The 18,362-nt window shown below is 35.2% G+C and overlaps 1 protein-coding gene across 1 annotated transcript in view; it reads right to left on the minus strand.

Annotated features, from left to right (window-relative positions):
• Positions 1–18,362, minus strand: part of FLT3 (fms related tyrosine kinase 3) — a 49,338-nt gene that overhangs the window by 13,621 nt on the left and 17,355 nt on the right. Inside the window, exons 7-17 of the mRNA XM_015815653.1 lie at positions 16,131–16,284; positions 14,509–14,674; positions 8,997–9,103; positions 7,677–7,785; positions 6,141–6,316; positions 5,340–5,425; positions 5,122–5,254; positions 4,928–5,032; positions 2,996–3,106; positions 1,825–1,978; positions 801–840 (exon numbers count right to left, since the gene is read on the minus strand). Of these exons, the coding sequence (XP_015671139.1) occupies positions 801–840; positions 1,825–1,978; positions 2,996–3,106; positions 4,928–5,032; positions 5,122–5,254; positions 5,340–5,425; positions 6,141–6,316; positions 7,677–7,785; positions 8,997–9,103; positions 14,509–14,674; positions 16,131–16,284 (1,341 nt within the window). The remainder of the gene's footprint in view (positions 1–800; positions 841–1,824; positions 1,979–2,995; positions 3,107–4,927; positions 5,033–5,121; positions 5,255–5,339; positions 5,426–6,140; positions 6,317–7,676; positions 7,786–8,996; positions 9,104–14,508; positions 14,675–16,130; positions 16,285–18,362) is intronic.

An 18,362-nucleotide genomic window follows, 5' to 3' on the forward strand; every position in this document is an offset into this window, starting at 1 on the left:
TCTGGCCTAGGGAGAATTTTAAATAGGGACAATTTTAATTAGAATTTTAATGGTAACACAGCGGTAAATATTTGTTTTTAATTGGTTTTTATTGGGGATAGTGTTTGTATCGTTTTAATATGCTGTAAGCCGCCCTGAGTCCTGTTGGGAGAAGGGCGGCATATAAGTTTAATAAAATAAATAAAATAAATAAATAAATCTAATATAGCAATAAGGATAAACACAGCTTGATTATGAAAGAATAAATGTAATAAATTTGTACTGAAACAATCCAAATCATGGATTGTTTTGGTAACAAATTTGGGATGTAACCATGTGTAATCAAAATGGTATCTCCCACAACATGCATTGCATGTTATTGCATTCATTTTAAGTGACCAAATCTTTTAAATGAGGATCTGTGACGGTTTCTATTCAGACCATATACAACAGAATGAAGCCAACCAGTCTCATGTGCCTTCATTGGAACTTCTCTATCAAAATACACTTCTGAAACTGTGTTAGACTAAGTGGCCTTAATAAGTTGGCCCTATGAACTGCAGGAAAATAATGGCAGGGACTGTACATCTGTACTTCTAAACAGAGCCATGGGTCAGAACAAATTGAAAGATTTCTCTTACACTGAGAAATCAATAAACCAGCCATATGCCTCATACAAAACATCATATCTAAAATTTAGCTTAGTCTGAATATAGCGTTACTGAGGGAGTTTTTCTCAATATTTTCAACCAGTTTGTATCATTTTTTAGTTTGCCAGTGTTTATAGTTTTCTTTGTTGTCTTTCTGAATTATATTGTCACCTGTCTGGCCACATTCTTCCTGCAGCTTATGATCAAAGACCTGTCAATTATTGCAGCTTCAAAAACCATTATTACGAGTAAATTGATTGTGATTCATAAAAAATATTCCCATCGGTTGTATTTCTTCTGAGCTTGTGGGTTTGGAAATAAGATTCATTGTCACCAGCAATTTTTGGTAATGCACAATGAATATTTCTACGGAGTCTTGGTGCTCTCTGAACTTGATTATTTTCTTGCAGAGATTTCATTACCAAACTAGGTAACATCGTCAGTGCTAGAAGGAAGTAGAGTTTGCTCTCATTTTATATACTAATGGCTTGCCCTGCCAGCTCTACTAGCCTTCTCCCTGTTTGTCTTGCATAGTAGTTGTTACAGTGTTATAGTCCTTAACACTCTATGTTGTAGATGACTCTTGTTTTCTCTTATGGGGCTGCTGGATATTTTGGTTTACCTAGGAAGCTTTGGAGAGCTTTAGTTGGTTTGTGTGTTACGGTGATGCCATATAATTAGAAAACTAGCAGAACATATCCATGAATATCTACTGACAAGTAATCAGAAAACAGGATGAAAACCAGTGACTCAGACAAACAAGCTAACAATAAACAACAGCCTAATCAAGGAACCACCAAGATCACTTCTACCAGCACTGACAGGGCAAACCACTAGTATACAAAACCAGAGCAAACCGCATTCCCTTCTAACCCTGATTGTTATCCAGTTTGGTAATGAAATGTTTGCAAGAAAACAACAAAGGTTAGAGAGCATCAATGTCACATTTCAATCCCAACCTATAAATATTTGTTTCTATCAGAATTTTTCCATTTTTCATATTGTTTTGTTAAAGCTACACTTCTAAAATAGGAATTACTTGAGATATGAAATGGTGTTATCGTGATTGATTGAGCCACATACTGCAAAAATGACAATCTGTCTTTAAACTAGATCAGTTTCTTCATCTGCGCATAGTATAATTATTTCTCCCTTATTTTTGGCTGGCCACAATAAAAACATGGTTGATATTTACCTTGAATTGATCTGTCCTCGAAAATTGTGGTAAAAACTGAAATTGTGGCGACTGAAGACTTCAGCCCATGTTTTGTGAAAGGTGTCTCTTTTGCTTCGTAAGTAGTTCAGGAGGTCCCCATAGCAACAATATTCAAAAATTAAGTAAACTGGTCCTAAAAATACATGTTTAATATATCAGGAAGCATCTTTTACTTAATATATAGTTAGCGTGCATCATATTTCCTACATCCAAGACATTTCTTGGATGTAGGAAAAAGGAAATGAAAGTTGTTAGAAATTTTCATCTCAATCATATGAAAATGATATGCCTGTATCTTATACTTATTCCATGATACTATAAGTCTTTGAATTCCCATTGTAAGGCATGCTAGCTAGGAATTCTAGGAACTGTAGCAAAACATCGGTTTGACACCAGATTGAGGAAAGATGCAGTATTCTTACTTGTGGCAACTCTTTTCACTTTGAAGTAATACTTGAGAAGTTCTGATCAAGAACTTAAAAACTTTCTTAAGCTTAAGAAAATTCTCTGATTATACATCCAACTTATTTCATATAAGGATAAGGGATCTTCCTTGAGTCTGCTGTTCCTAAAAACCTCCAAATCCTGAAGACACAACTCTACAGGATTTTTCAGAGAGGTTATTTATTAATCTGTCACTTAATATGCTATCTGGAAGTATCAAGTAGTATAAAAATGTACAGTACATCATGATTGTGGCAGTTTTGAGTCTCAAAACTTTTCAAGCTGATGGGTATCCTTTAAACTTTGAAAGTATGCAATTATGTTCTCTCAAATGACTGTAATGGGAGGACTTCCCCATTTTCAAATGGTTAATATGGTGAATATTGCTCACCAGAAAAAAACAAATTTAACAGACGTCATATTGGTGTCGTTTCTTGTCATTCCTTCTAACTATCCAATATATTTTCTACAACTCTAGTTTACATTTGCATTTTACTTTCCCAGCTAGTTAGGCATACGTACTTACAAGCAATGTACTGGACATTTTATTTTCTCAAAATGTCTATGGGGTTTGTGATATCTAAAACCATTCTTGGAAATAAAAGTATGCTAAACACACAGATGCCCACGAGTGTCATGCCAAGGACCTCAAATATACTCAAATAATACTCTAACTGTGAGTACATTTCAGAAATATGTGGCTCACCTGACTTGGTGCATGCTCCTAGCAGATTTACAATGTTTTCATGACTTCCAATATGAATCATCATTTTGAGTTCAGACATTAGAGCATCTTTTTCCAAAGAGTCATATTTTTCTGTAAAGGTGACATGACAGATAGTAACTATGCAGAATTTTTACAAAGAAATATATACAGACTGAAACACATTAGAAATAATTTTATTAACAGAATTACTAACTCAATCAAATATTTCTCCTGAAGCAGGAAATGAAAGTGAACAAGTAAAAGATGGCTGTAGCTCTTAGAGAAGAGCCTTGTTTCCTGATTCAGTGATATCATGGGATAGTTCATTACTACTCAAAAGTAAAGGAAACATAAAGAAGAATAAGAAATACTGTAATATGTACCTACCCACACCTGCAGTGATTGGGAAATACCTTTTAAGGAAAGAAGAAAAGAGAACACTCATCCAAAAATAAAATGGAAAAAATGATCCAGAAAGAGTGTAGTGTAGTCAAGCATTCTTCATTTTTTTAAATTCTCATTCTCTCTCTTTCTGTCTCTCTCTGTATGTATGTGTACATGTGTCTTTCTTTGTCTGTCTCTGTCTTAAATGTATTTAGTAGAATAGAAAATCTTTCATTAGGATGCACATAAAAGACACTAAAAATAGAACAATATTATTTTAAAAGATAAAACATGCTACAGACTTGGAAAAGGATGTTTGTAGTCACTCATGAGCCCAGCAGTTCAATTTAGTTGTTGACAGGTGCAACTGTTGTATAAGCTCATTGCGCTAGGATTTGATGAAAACGTCTTTTTAGCAAAACACCAGGATGTATGATAAATTTAATACAAATTTATTTTTATGTTAAATAGTCTAATTCTCCCATCATACAGTATATAGTACTTCAGGTGCATCTTTATGGCATGGAACCAGTTGGCATCATTCTCTTCAGTGGATTTTTTTCCATTTCCAAAGCATATCAAAAGAATAAAATGATATGAAATTGCTTAAATAAAAAGATTTCTATAATTAGAATTCTTATAAAATTTTATTTTTTTAAATATAATTTTAATTAGATTAAAACTAGCCTTTTAAGTAAAAAGGACATTTAGAAACATGATGTAAAAAGACAATGTTCATTGAGATGGACACTTTTTTTATTTTTTTAAAAAAGCATTCAATAACTGAATATTGAAGAGCACACACCAAAGTCACAGAGTAAAAACAATTATAGACTATTAGGTCAACATATCTAATTACTGACCTGGACCAGAAATATATTGATTCACATTACTTTAGTGACTTTCAGGGAGAAAAATCTATGTAGTTGCTAAAAGTGAGCACTGACTGTATAGCACAAAATCAATCAGTCTAGTGAGTTAGAAGTTATCTATGCCAACATAAATATCATATTGGCCATATGTGTGCATCGCATTTATCCAAAAACTAAACCATGTTTTTAGTTAGTTCATGTGAACTAACTAAATTATAGTTTGACAATATGTGTTGGGTTAACACATAACGGACTAAAATATTGTTGACTAGATTGTAGTTCAATCTGTGGCATAGCGATAACAACTCTAATCTATTCCTCTTTGCTTTCAAACCTTGGAAAGGATTTATAACACACAAATATCAGAAAGCTAATCACCTAACCCATCTTTTAGGATGGACCGTAAATGCTAAAGTACGGATTCAAGGTCAGAAGACTCTATTGCCTCCAAGAACCATTCTCAAGAAATAGATGGCATCATACCTTGCCAGAAGAGGGAGCTGCTGGTCTTCTATTAGTTGTGCTTGAGGACCACCAGTAATAACGTTTACAAAGGGAATTGTCAAGCACAAGCAACCAGACCCATAAGGGTATAGAATCCAAGCTTACTACTTTAGTGATGGGAGAAAATCAGGTTGATACAAAGAGACCACGTTCTCCTTAAACTTTAGGCTACCTTTAAGCATTTTGACGGCAACTTGGATGGATGCTCCAGCTTCACTAATTCCATATGCAGTAGCGTTCACGACTTTCCCAAAGGCACCAGACCCCAGTACTTGCCCTATAAAAAAGAAAGTATTCTCCTTATTTTACAATTTGTGTTGGCTTATTTCATGATTAGCTTCAGGAGGAGTACCATGGACAGCTCACCAAATTTCAGATTTTCTCTGGGAAATTCCCACTTGACATCATACTCCAACTCACTGAAATTAATGTAGATGTATTCATTGTCGGAAGGACCAACCATTTGTATCATATGCAGTTGTCTTTCATATCTAAATTGCTAGAGGGAATGGGAAATTGTGAATGGTAAAAACGACACACAAAGGGAGACAGAAGTAAATAAAGAGTATCAATTTTGCTGTTACCTTTTTATAGTTTCGACAAGTTATTATGCACAACCCAACAATAATTGGAAAACAGACTCCAAATGTTGCATACAGCAAAACATTACCTGGAAAGCAAATGCAAAAATTCATGTAATTTGAAAAAGAGTTGAATTATGAAAGAGGGAAGTAAATATTTATTCTACTTGAATGAATGAATACTTTCTGACAATATTGACTGAAGAGTACCAAAGCTCCCTAGGGTAGAATTTGCAAACTTTTGAGATGCTACACGATCCTTATTAGACTTGCAAATATATATAACATATGCAGTACATTAATTTTTATATACCAAGCATTCATGTCTTGAAGAACATACCTCTGCCCACCAAATGAAAAGCTAAGAATTGTTCATAAAAAGTACAAAGAATGAAAGTAAGCATACAGTGGCCATACATAAGACTGATCTGTATCTTGGGTATCTCTGGAGAATGTGTTTTCTGTGAGCAAATATGTCAGCTAAAATATATTCATTGGAATTTTTTTCCAGTCTCAGGTCCCCATTGGTAAAATAGAAACGGTGTTCTTTCTTACTAACTGCAAATGGAAGCCACAAAATGATTACAAATGAAAAAGCAAACATCAAAATCCAAGCATCTGATTTCCATAGTACAGATTTGGAAGCAAAAGAATTTGGATGGGTTGAATTTCTTAAATTCAATCTTTTATTTTAAGTTTTGCCCAAAATTGTCTCAACATGCTACTTCTAAATTCTAAAATCCAATTATCTCCATAATATTTCACCATATTCTCAGTAGTATGAACTGTGTAATTATATAGTACCTTTTGGTTCAATAAAATAAGATTCACAAGAATAGCCAACTAAATTGTTTGCACAGCATTCAACGAAATGTCCAGTTTGTATATTCTTCGTATTTAAAGTGCTGCTTGAGATCCAGGATCCAAATATTGTTCCTTGACGTCTTTCATTTGAAATTCCATCTTTGATTTCAGTGCAACTGAAAAGAAGGAAAATCTTTTTACATTTTCTAATGCTCATGCAAACTATTAAAATTGAACATTACAAATAAAAAATAAGTGAGAACTTCTGGGGGGATCTGCAGAGGAAATTAGAAAAAAATCAAGATGGCAGCTCTGTGTAAAGCCCTGCCTCCCATTTGCATATATCACTGGATTGTGGCTGCAATCCTGACATTTTTGGCATTCTAATTTCCTCCCCCCCCCCCCCAGGAACTTCATATAATCATATACTTCAGCATTAGGTATTGAAAGAATGGTGTAAACTGTCAACTTTTTTCAGTTACAGCTTCTTTATATTTGGTAGATCTTCTTTAGAATGCATGTTAGATTACTGGCTCACAGAAAGGGAATGCTCAGATTCTATCTGATTACCCACCACATTTATGCTAGAAGTGATATAATATGTTAACCAATCTTAGGGCATATTCTGGACCTCACTAATGTTGTCTTTATAGATTGTTGTTAGGATATTCCATCTATCTGAGGGAAGACAATGAGAACGTCATCTTAATTTCTGCAGTCCATTGTTGATTGTCCATATCCTAAGAAACATTTTTGACTACATGCTTTAAAGCCATTACAAGCCATTATTTGGAAGATCAGAACTAAGAAATGAATCAGTTAACAGGTCCTTATCTTATCTGTAGTGGTGCAGTGGTTAGAATGCAGCATTGCTGGCAGGAGTTTGATCCTGACTCGTTGAAGGTTGATTCAGCCATCCATTCTTCCAAGGTCAGTAAAATAAGGACCAAGATTGCTGGGGGCAATATGCTGACTCTGTAAATTGCTTAGAGGGGACTGTAAAGCACTATTAAGAGGTATATAAGTTTAAGTGCTATTGCTATTTCTATTTGACAGTTTCTGGAACTGTAACTACTAGAATTGTAATTGATGAGATGGCCTGGAATAGGAAGATTGCAGGAATGGAACTGGGGTGATATAACCCTATTTGCAGCAGGAAGAATAAAATGAGCAGCTTCTGGATAATGGTATGGAACTCCTATTCTGTTAGCAAGAACTGTCTGTATGTGCTCACTTTCTCTGAAGTTTTCAGTTCAAGGTTTAGGGCAAAATGGAAACATTTCTGTAAAATTTATTAAGATAAATATTTTGAGCTCTGGCAGGTGCACTAGGAAGAAATTTATCATGGAACTCAGAATTCACTTGTCTGACCCAGTGAGGTCAATCAGAAGCTTTTATTCCTGTGGCATTTTATTTACAATTTTTTAAAAAAACAATTATGTCAGTACTATATGATCCATAACTATATCATAGTTAATTAATGGAGATCCACCACTCATATCAATGGAAACATTCGAAGTATTTTTTTATATTTACTTGATATGTTTTCTGTAACATTCCTTCCAGATCCACAATGGAGCAGGATTGCTTTCAGCAATGCAAGATAACTGATTAAATGTTGAGCTCATTTTTACTTTAGGCTTGCCTGCAAAGATAACAGCAAAAATGATAGATAGTTCAGTAATTCAATTTTGCAAACATTACACATATTCCCTATAACTTAAGTCTTTTTCTGTTTTAACTAATTCTGATTACAAACCCATTTGTCTAAAGGAATGGATCTTTATATGAATCACAAGATAATTGACTCCAAGGCAAGTATATTTAAAGCACAGAATAAAAGATATTACACAGCAATACTAGTCTTTATCATTGACCCAGACTCTTCTGTTTTAACCTCGTGTTGTCTTACTTTGACTTCCCTTACCAGCTGTCTATTACTTTGTTCAACTCACTACACCCGATACTGGATTTGGGCGTTAATCTGGTGAAACTAGATAATGCAGATACAGAGCAAAATGTCAGGGTCATAAATCTATAGCATCAATAATCAAATCAGTAATAAGCTAGTCGATCTAGCAATTGATACATTTAGCTACATTATATCCCTCTTAGTTATCTTTCCCAGCTTTTCCAACTTGATTTCCTCCAGATGTGGTGGTCCAATAGCTTCTTACTTTGAACAAGTGACTAATGACTGACAGTTCCAGAGTTTACCATGAGAACATTACGTTAGTAAAGGCTAGCTTGTCTTTTCAAACTTCCAGGCATTTGTCTTGCAGCACAACTGCATGAGATTCCTACACTGAAGATGCATGATACTCTACCATCATGTTTAGACTTTACACAAAAAAGTAGCTTTTAACTTTTGTTCCCACTACTGCAGTCAGTCAGTCTATCTAGTTAATTAGCTATGAACCCCCACCCTTGAAGCCTATATATCAGGGGTGTCAAACTCGCAATGTCATGTGATGTGTCACGATGTATTGCGACTTTTTCCCCCATTGCCGAGAATGGGGTGGGCGTGGTTTTGGTATGACGCATCCGGCTCGTGGGCTGGCAGTTTGATACCCCTGCTATATATCTTTGACTGGCAGAAAGAAACTTTTTTGTTAATTTAGGCAGGCGTTTCACTAATGTATGCTATACCTGGTTTTAAACATTTTTAATATTGTTTTTATTATGAACAGCACTTTGTTCATTTCCTACTTAGTCCCAACACATATTTTAAAAGTGACAAATTGGAGAAGATTTTTACACACAATTCAGTGGAAAACATGGGTAAAAATTAAACCTGTTAATAAATATAGCATGATACTAAGCATTGATGGATCTTGTTTCTTAAAACATACTCACTCTTCACATAGAGTCTTAATGTCCTCTTTACAAACACATCACTATTTTCTGCATAGAACAAATATTCGCCTGGTTGGTGTTTATGGTCACAGAAACTTGCAGAGATACTGTTTCATAAAGGAAGGTAGAAAGGGTCATTCAAGTGTAGACTCAAGTGTACTCTTTACTGAAAGGGTCTATGGCAGGGGTAGGCAACCTTGGCTCTTTTATGACTCGTGGACTTCAACTCCCAGAATTCCTGAGCCAGCCAAGCTGGCTCAGGAATTCTGGGAGTTGAAGTCCTCGAGTCATAAAAGAGCCAAGGTTGCCTACCCCTGGTCTATGGTGAGTTTTTAATCTACCCAGGTTACTCTCAAAGAATAAAAACCACCAAATAACATTGCAACCAAGCAATATTGTTCTCCCATGAAGGTTTGAGAAACAGAACCTTTGCTATGGCATCTGAAACTATGGAAGTAACTCATGCAAAAAAAAAAAAAGATTAAAATCTTTTCTTTTATATTAAAATAAGGAAAGGAAGCTTCCTAAACTCTACAAGTGGCCAATCACATAGACTTTTAGGAAATTAACCACAGATACAATATTACATTTGTATCTGGTCATGTATTTGACCTTTCCTCAAATACCATATACTAAAAAAAAAGTGTTGTTTTTTTTAAACTCTACAGAAACCTTCCAACATCTCAGTTCTGCTGATTTGATCTGAAGTAGGGCACAGATGGATTTTGTGGATTTGAAGATTACTAATATGCTGTTCCCTCCTATTATGAGTCCAGAAAAAAGTTCTGAAATTAAGAACACTCTTCCTCCTCTTCTGCAGGAAGAATCTCTCTTCACTAAAGGCTATTGACCATATAATCTACCATATTGCTGAAGTGCTGGTTGGTAGATAGTTGTTTTTTTAATTTTCTGGTCTGAGGCTCAGGGGGATAACTGGCCCAAACCTACCAGATCAACCTCTCTACCTAAGACTAGGAGTTGGGACTCCTATTCCTACTCTAACTACCCTATCACACTGGCTCTCAATATTTCTGATCAACAGTCCAGTCATTTATATAAACTAAGAACAGGATGGTTAGTTAGTTAGTTATGTATAGATAGATAGACAGACAGATAGATGATATAACCCTATTTTTAATCCTTTTAAAACTGAAATAGCACAAAAAGTTAAGATTTGAATCCATCAGGGACAGCTTTCATGTCCAGCTTTGATCTAGCAGGAGGAGGGACAGGTGAGAATCTGTATATCAGAATAAACTGAGTTTTAACATAGCAGAGGTTAAGAGCTTTCAACTCTTGGGTCAGATAAGGTCTTCCAGGTGTTTCAGTCCGAATCTTCAAACTTCCCCCCCCCCTCATTTATTCTGCTCCAGAGTTATTCCATGCACTACAAAGCTTGTACAAATTGCAAAGAACAGAAAAAGCCTGTTTTGTGGTCACTCATTTGGTATCCTCAATAAAGATACATCCACATTTCTACCTATATTTGGCTTTGACTGTCCTGTGGTGGGACGTAGCACAAAAGATTTGAAGGGAAGTAATAAAACCTCCTTAACAGAAGAAAAATTCTTACCTCCTATTTTGCAAAAACAAGATTACAAAAAGAGGTTTGAATCCTGCATTTGGCCTGCACCAGCCATCTAACGCTTCATAATGCAGATAAATGAATAGAGTGAAAGAACTTGCACTTTCTCTTTCACCTGGTCCCAAATTTACTACTGCTTGGGAAATCACAGATAAAAATACATATTGCTCAGACAGAAAATTCTTACTTCCACCTGTTAACTTCATCTCAAAAATGCAGATTGTATTTTAATTATTTTCCCTGCACTGTGCTGAACTCATGAACAGCAGAAGCAAATGATGCTGGCCTGGTGTAGAACGAGGAGCAAGAAAGAGCATGACAAATACTATAGATAAAGGAGATAAAGCGGGGCAGGCAGAAATCTCAGGATCAATATATTGACAGCTGGAAATACATGAATTGGACTCTTTCCTTCATTCTCCCTGTCGGGCATCAAGATAAGTCATCCAGACTAAGGTATACACACCAAACAACCGCTGATCTAAGAGTCTTTATTAGTTATTTACAGCATCACTGGAACAGCCTCAGAACCTCAACATTACATCTTGCCATTAAGTCTTGCTGCAAAGGACGATTCGCTCAGCATTATCCTGCTGTTGTCCATATTAGAAAACACTCAGCAGCCAGAAAACAAACATGAGAGTCAGAACAAGATGTTATTATGCTAGCACAGTGGCAGCTCTTTCAATTTCCACAGCAAGGGCTAGTTTCCACTATAGCTAGAAAAGAATCTAAATGGTTTTTAACATGTTCCTTGTGGGGAGGGTGTGTGTGAAAAGAAAGAACAGAAATTCAATGGGATTCTCAGCAGGGAAGTGTTACTTGCAGATTAGCAGTTTTCAAAGAAAAGGGGTATCTGTAGTGTCTCACCCCTTAAGGAACCTCTGATCATGAGTGATGGCAGGGAAGTAATAAAAAAGCCATGCACATTGGAGGAATCTCATCATATAAGGGTTTTTGTTTGTTTGTTTTCTTCCTGAGATTTTTCAGGTGTGTACCTAAGATTTACCCAAAATGAATGTGTTGGGACAACAATTTAGCTGCAGTTTCATCAAAATTCATGTTGGTGGGATTTCACTAGCAGTGAACAGAAATCCACAGGAAGATATTCTTGAAACCTACCAATGTTTAAGCAGAGGCTAAAGCTGGGGATCCAGATGCTTTCTTAACAATTATAATAAAAGGAAATAAGCAAATCACAATAACCATGTTTCCACCAAATGAGTCAAAATTTTCTTAATGATATTTTTCTTGAGAATCAAGTCATATTATGTGTGATATGGCATATATATATAAGCTTTTTATTGCTGCATACTTGGTAGCCATAGGCAACCAGAAATACTTGCAAGTGAGTTAGGAATACAACTCTCCATTCTTCTTTAGTACAAAGAAACAGGTGAGCTGCTCAAAAAAACCACACTTCTCCTTAATGATCATAGAAATGCGTTTCTCCATCTTCACCTAGCCTTCAGCAATCGTTCTGAGTTTATTTACAATGTTGTAAGTAGAAAACAAAAAAATAATATTTATGCATAGATTTCAGTTTCATAAGACTGATTCAGTCTGGAAAACTAAACCAACTTCTGCTGAAAAATAAAGGAAGATTTATTGTATCAACATCAATAAGTTTTGCTTTATGCTTGATTGAAGAAGTGAAAGCAAATAAAGAAGGAACAGGAAACCCAAAGGTACCAAGAATGTTTTGTGGAAAACTTTAGAGGAAGTAGTAGGTGGAGTGGAATCAAAATACTAAAAAAGAAAAGAGAAAAAAAATTTGCGAGGAATTTATTTATTTATTTATTTTCAAATATAGAAATTTTTCTCTTTGTATTATGCATTATTTTCCAAACCTTGCTCCTCTTTTCATCTGAGCAAAGAATGAGAACATTTGTTCACACATTTTTACTGGGATAGGCTCTTCAACTTTTTTTTGTTTTATTATAAATTTGCTAAAGTGGCTTCTACTCTCCAGTTGCTTTTTTTCTTTTTTTGCCCAAGAGACATCATTGCTCCCCTTTATCCCCTGGGGATTGCTGCTAATTTTGAACAGAGAAATAGGAGGTCTTTGCTGTGTCTCCTCTATTCTGCAGGAAAAGAGTCGAGGAATATTTAACACCGATCTTAAAGAAAATAAGACAAGAAAAATAGAGACAGACGCCAAAAGAATTTGGGAGGGACAAAAAAAGAAACTATTACGAGTAATCATACTAATGAGCCAGCAACGCCACACAGCAACTGTAACAACCTAAGGCTGCATTAATAAAATAAGGCATAGTTCCACCCAATTCTGTGCTAGCCAGGTCAGAGTTAGATTACAGTTCTGGGGGATTATTTGGAAACCAGATCCTATAAGGTTTGGTGGAAATAGCTATGTAATGTTTAACTTGGAAAACATAAAATTAAAGTGAGACCTGACAGTTCTCTTAAAATATCTCAAACATTGGGGTGTAAAAGACTTAATCTCTTTTGCTTTAGAAGGCAGGACTAAAACTAATGTAGAAACTTCAGGGAAGTAAATATAAGGGCTGATTTAAGAAAATCTTTTTAAGAGTTGTTTGGAATAAACCAGAGGCTCTGGGATGGGCACCTATGGATCAAAATAAATGTAAGGATAGTCACATCAGGAAAATATACTGTACACGGTAACCAAATAAAAAAAGAAGGCTGAGCACACAAGAAATTTAGGTTCCGTAGTCTGTCTTAAGTAAAAAGTGCTCTGAAATAGTTCTTTAAATAAACAATATGCTTTCAGGGTACAGGAATATACAAAGCTGCACGATGTACTTTCAAGGTCTGTTGCATACAGACCTACCAGCTTCCTCCTTATGTTTGAAAAACGCTGAAGGGAAGACGGAAACATTTATTTTTCGACTTTAATGTTTGCAGAGTCATAGAAGCCAAGACACATCTCACTCAACTAGCACCTTTTAGTATCCAACTTGCTATCTTTAAAAAATAATTGGATGTTCCACAACCACATGTAACATCCATTATCTAGAAGTTAAAAGTACAGTAATGACAAACACCCCCCCCACACACACACAAACCAATAAAGTCTTAAGTACATCAGCACATGACATGACCAGACAGTTCCCTAGTGGGGCCTATCAACAATAGTGGTGCTACTGCTGTACCATCAGTGCAAACTCAGGATCCTGCATCACTCAGGGATCTCCTGATACAGAGCCACAGGCTTTAAAAAGTTGAGCAAAAATATTGCTTGTCCTCATTACTGTCTGATAGGAGGGAAGAAGGAACAGATAATTAATGCTCGAAGAGGAGAGAGAACATACAGCAGAAAAAAATGGAAAAAATAATAATTTGCAAGGACCTTTGCTGTAGTTTTCTCTGCCCTGGTATCTGTCACTATACCTCAGTTTTCTCTGCCCTGGTATCTGTTGTATACTTCAGTTTTCAAGATACTGTAGTATGGTTCTGGGAGCTGCTATTGTAATTTTTCACACTTTGACCTGGAATGACGTTAAGAGTATACTGAGAAATTCATCAATATGTTCCCCAGGAATTAATTAATTAATTAATTAATTAATTAATTAATTAATTAATTAATAGTCTGAAGTTTATACCCCAAGGGAGAAGATTGAACTCAGATTGATGCTTAAATTTTTACACAAAAATCTGTGCAATTTCAACATGCTGAATTACAATCTGATGTATCCAAGTCTCTCTGCTGCATTGTGGGAAAAAAACGTTACACGTTTGCTGATTTGATAAGGCACTGGTAGGGTGCGCTACATTAAGGTTCTCTACCATGAACGTTTTAATTTAATTGAAGAAACAATAGCTTGTGGCATACAACAAATAAGAACATACACAACAAATAAATAGCATCGTTTTAAACATCTTATCAGAAGTGGAGAAAATGTGCAAAAGTGCATAGCCGACAAATAATCAAAGAAAGTGAATTACCTGTAAGTGTCTGTGTAATTTTGCTGACATGGAAATGATATTTGGGAAAATATCCAAATGCATCTAATTGGTGGGTAGGCTTTAAGTTTAACCTCAAGGCAAGTATCTTCTTCTATGCCAACTTCAAAATTTTCCTTTGCATTGGTTATATTGATAAACCCTTTATCTGTTAAATGAGAGATCAACATTATATGGCAGGATTTAGTATTTATTTGAAGGATTTGAACATAAGCAGCTTTGGTATTCCTCAGTTTATAGCAATCAAATGATTATTGAATGGATGGCAGACTTTCATTCTGATAGAGGCACAAATATGAGAATACACTGTAGGCCCTCCTAGATCATGGTTTTTTTTTTATAGTTCAGCTATATGTTTACAAATAGTAGTGGAAGACTAGAGGCTGATCTTTAATGTGATAATATTCCCTTGTTGTACTGTATATTCCTTGGCAACTGAGAGGCAGAGAATAAAGTTATATTCGATTGACAGTTATTAGCCATTAGTTGCCATTTCTTCCTTATAATCATTTAGTTAACTTTTTCCAATAACAATGATATTGAATTATAGTTTTCATAATCATCCAATCAACATGTTCATTCCTACCTTTACTAGAAGGGCTATTTTTAAACACAATATCTTCTGAGTACAAAGTTTTGAAACTAACAGAGTTAGTAAGCCTTGCAATCAGAGCATAACGTGTTCAAACTAATTTGATCAGTAGCTCTTTCTAACTTATCAAAGATTATGTTTTGCAAAAAGCATTTTCTTTCTGTGCAGAAGAAAATAGATTAAAAAATTGCTGGACAATTATATGCATGTTTGAATAGGGCTCAGATTATCTGGAATATAATATAAGTTGAACAACTCCAGTGTAGTAAATTTTCTATTCTCCTATATCAGGGGTGGACAATTTTCCCAAGGGGCCATGTGAAAAACTGGTGCTGTGAAGATGTATAGTTCACCCATGGACTCACATATGTAAATTGAAAAAAAAAAAGCAGTTGCCTTCAAAATAAAAGCAATGCAATTGTATTGCATCCATGATGTACACTTATTTATGTTTGATTTCTAATTTCCAATTGATATCATGCGGGTCAGACAGGGATGATACTGTAAATATCTTGCACATTTGATTGCTTATTTTTCCTCCCCTTTTAGTAAAACCAAATATTCATTTCCATCACGAATAATGACAATTGTTCAAATCTCTATTACAATTGAAATTACCATGGTTAAATCAATAATGTGATTATATGATAAGCCTAAAATGTTTTCTTTTAAATTTTAAGAGACTTGAGGGGTAATGCATGAGGGGTAAGTCTGAGCCACAAGTAATCACAAAATCAATTTTTCAGTTGCCAAGTTCTGATGGAAAAGCAAGGAAATTAGATTCTTCTTTTGCCCAGACTTAGAGGACCTTAACTGGCCAATAACCCTCCCTCTACAAAAAACTTCAAGAGGAAAATTGGCCCACAATCACTGGCATGAACTTACGAGATACAGTATTTGGGGGGGGGAGCATGTGTTTAGCTTCATTGTCAATGTTCTATAGAAAAAAACATATATTTTATCCCATCAATTACCTCTACTGCACAAATCAACATAAGTAAATATGTCTTACCTAAAATTCTAACTACAGCAGTTTTCTTGGCAGCAATTTCTTTAGAAGAGCAAGTATAATTACCATCATTATGGGCTTCCACGGATGACATAAATGCATACAGAGTCTTAACCCAAGATGAACTCAATAACCATCTTCCTTCTAGGATCATATTCTAAATGTTTAAATAAAGATTAGAATGTAAGAGCTAATAGCTTTTATTCAGGGTGGACCTATATAAAGTTTCACCATTGGGGGATACGTTAGTGGTGGAGTTTATTAGAACTATTGTTTTACATATTTTATTACTAGTATGTCCTGAAAGTTACTGAGGATCCATGTTAAGACAAGGTTAGGGTTTGGCCCAAAGAACTTTAGTAATAAATGGTTGATAGCTTGAATAGAAATGAGGAAAGAGATAGATTAGATAGAATAGCCAACACTCCAGAAGACAGGCTTACGACACAGGAGGATCTGGACAGACTTGAACACTGGGCACTATCCAACAAAATGAAATTCAATGGTGAAAAAAGTAAGGTTCTACATTTAGGCAAAAAAAAAACCCCAAATGCACAGGTATAGTATAGGGGGTACCTTGCTCAATAATAGTAACTGTGAGAGGGACCTCGGAGTCCTAGTGGGCAATCACTTAAATATGAGCCAGCAGTGTGCTACATCTGCCAAAAAGGCCAACACAGTGCTAGGCTGCATTAACAGAGGGATAGAATCAAGATCACGTGAAGTATTAATACCACTTTACAATGCCTTGGTAAGGCCACACTTGGAATACTGCATCCAGTTTTGGTCACCACGATGTAAAAAAGATGNTTATTATTATTATTATTATTATTATTATTATTATTATTATTATTATTATTATTATTATTATTATTATTATTATTATTATTATTATTATTATTATATTAGTTGGAACACTACTTCCCCGTGGATCTGGGTGAAAAAATGAGACCCAGTGCTTACATATTTATTTTTATTTCCTAAGGATAGTGGGCAAATTTAAGAAATACATTGGGAAAAATAGAACTTGTTTAAATATATGAAGACCTTCATAGCCAGAACATATCAGTTCTTTCACTGAAATCGGCCCCAATCCAGCCTGATAAAAATTATGAACTTCATCATGTGTTTTGTTCAGAGACATGCACAGGCAAGGGATCGAAAAATGTGATTTCTATTCACAACTAGGGATGTGAATAGATCAACATAAATTCGCCTGATCTTCTGCTTAGCAAATCATATTGTCACTCCAGCAGATTTACACTTGGATTGTAATGAATTATCTAGACATATACTAGCTGGCCAATTTAAGGGTAGGGCAGGGAGACAGGAGATTATTTATTTTGAAAATGAATGGGGTTATTGGTTTTATTTTTATTTATCTTTTATTTAAAAGATAGGCTGCCTAGAAAATGACCAGCACCTGTGCAGCTACTGTTCTGCCTCTGTAATCCCTTTCCTCAGCCAGCATAGCAGGCTTGGCTATAAAAGCAGAATAACCGAGTTGGAAGGGACCCTGGAGGTCTTCTAGTCCAACCCCCTGTTCAAACAGGAAACCCTATACTATTTCAGACAGATGATTGTCCATTCTTCTCTTAAAAGCTTCCAGTGTTGGAGCATTCACAACTTCTGGAAGCCAGTCGTTCCACTGATTAATTATTCTGTCAGGAAATTTCTCCTGAGTTCTAGGTTGGTTCTCTCCTTGATTAGTTTCCATCCATTGAGACAGCTGGAGGTGCTGGTATGCATTCATGTATGGAAATAAAGCAGCTAACGAGATACTTTTCTCTAGCAGTAGGACTCACAAGGTGTAGTAGTTGGAAGAGCAGTAGTAGGTGTAGTAGCAGTGGAGAAGAGTGGAGTGGTGGTGACTAGTGAGTACTAACCTGTGAATGCTTTGTGTGTGTGTGTTTGTGTGTACCTAGAGACCTGTATTGTTGTATTGGCTCTCGTGTTTTTTTTTTTTAAAGAAAATTGTATTGATTTTCTAGTTTTACATTTAAATATTTAAAAAGCAACGTGGCGGCTGAGTTAATCGATAATTCAATAACATATAAGTATCTTTAATACAAATCTCAAATTACTACATTAAATATTTCCTCTCTTTTCCTGTTAGTATTTACTGTCTCATATTCAAACTAATACAATTCTTATTATATTGATTAAATAAAAATAACTTTCTTACATTTATCAATATTTTTTAGTTTATATATATCCTAATTATTTTAACATTCA

The sequence above is a fragment of the Protobothrops mucrosquamatus genome, unplaced genomic scaffold, assembly GCF_001527695.2.
Source record: "Protobothrops mucrosquamatus isolate PMUCROS unplaced genomic scaffold, P.Mucros_1.0 scaffold358, whole genome shotgun sequence".
Classification (NCBI taxonomy): domain Eukaryota; kingdom Metazoa; phylum Chordata; class Lepidosauria; order Squamata; family Viperidae; genus Protobothrops; species Protobothrops mucrosquamatus.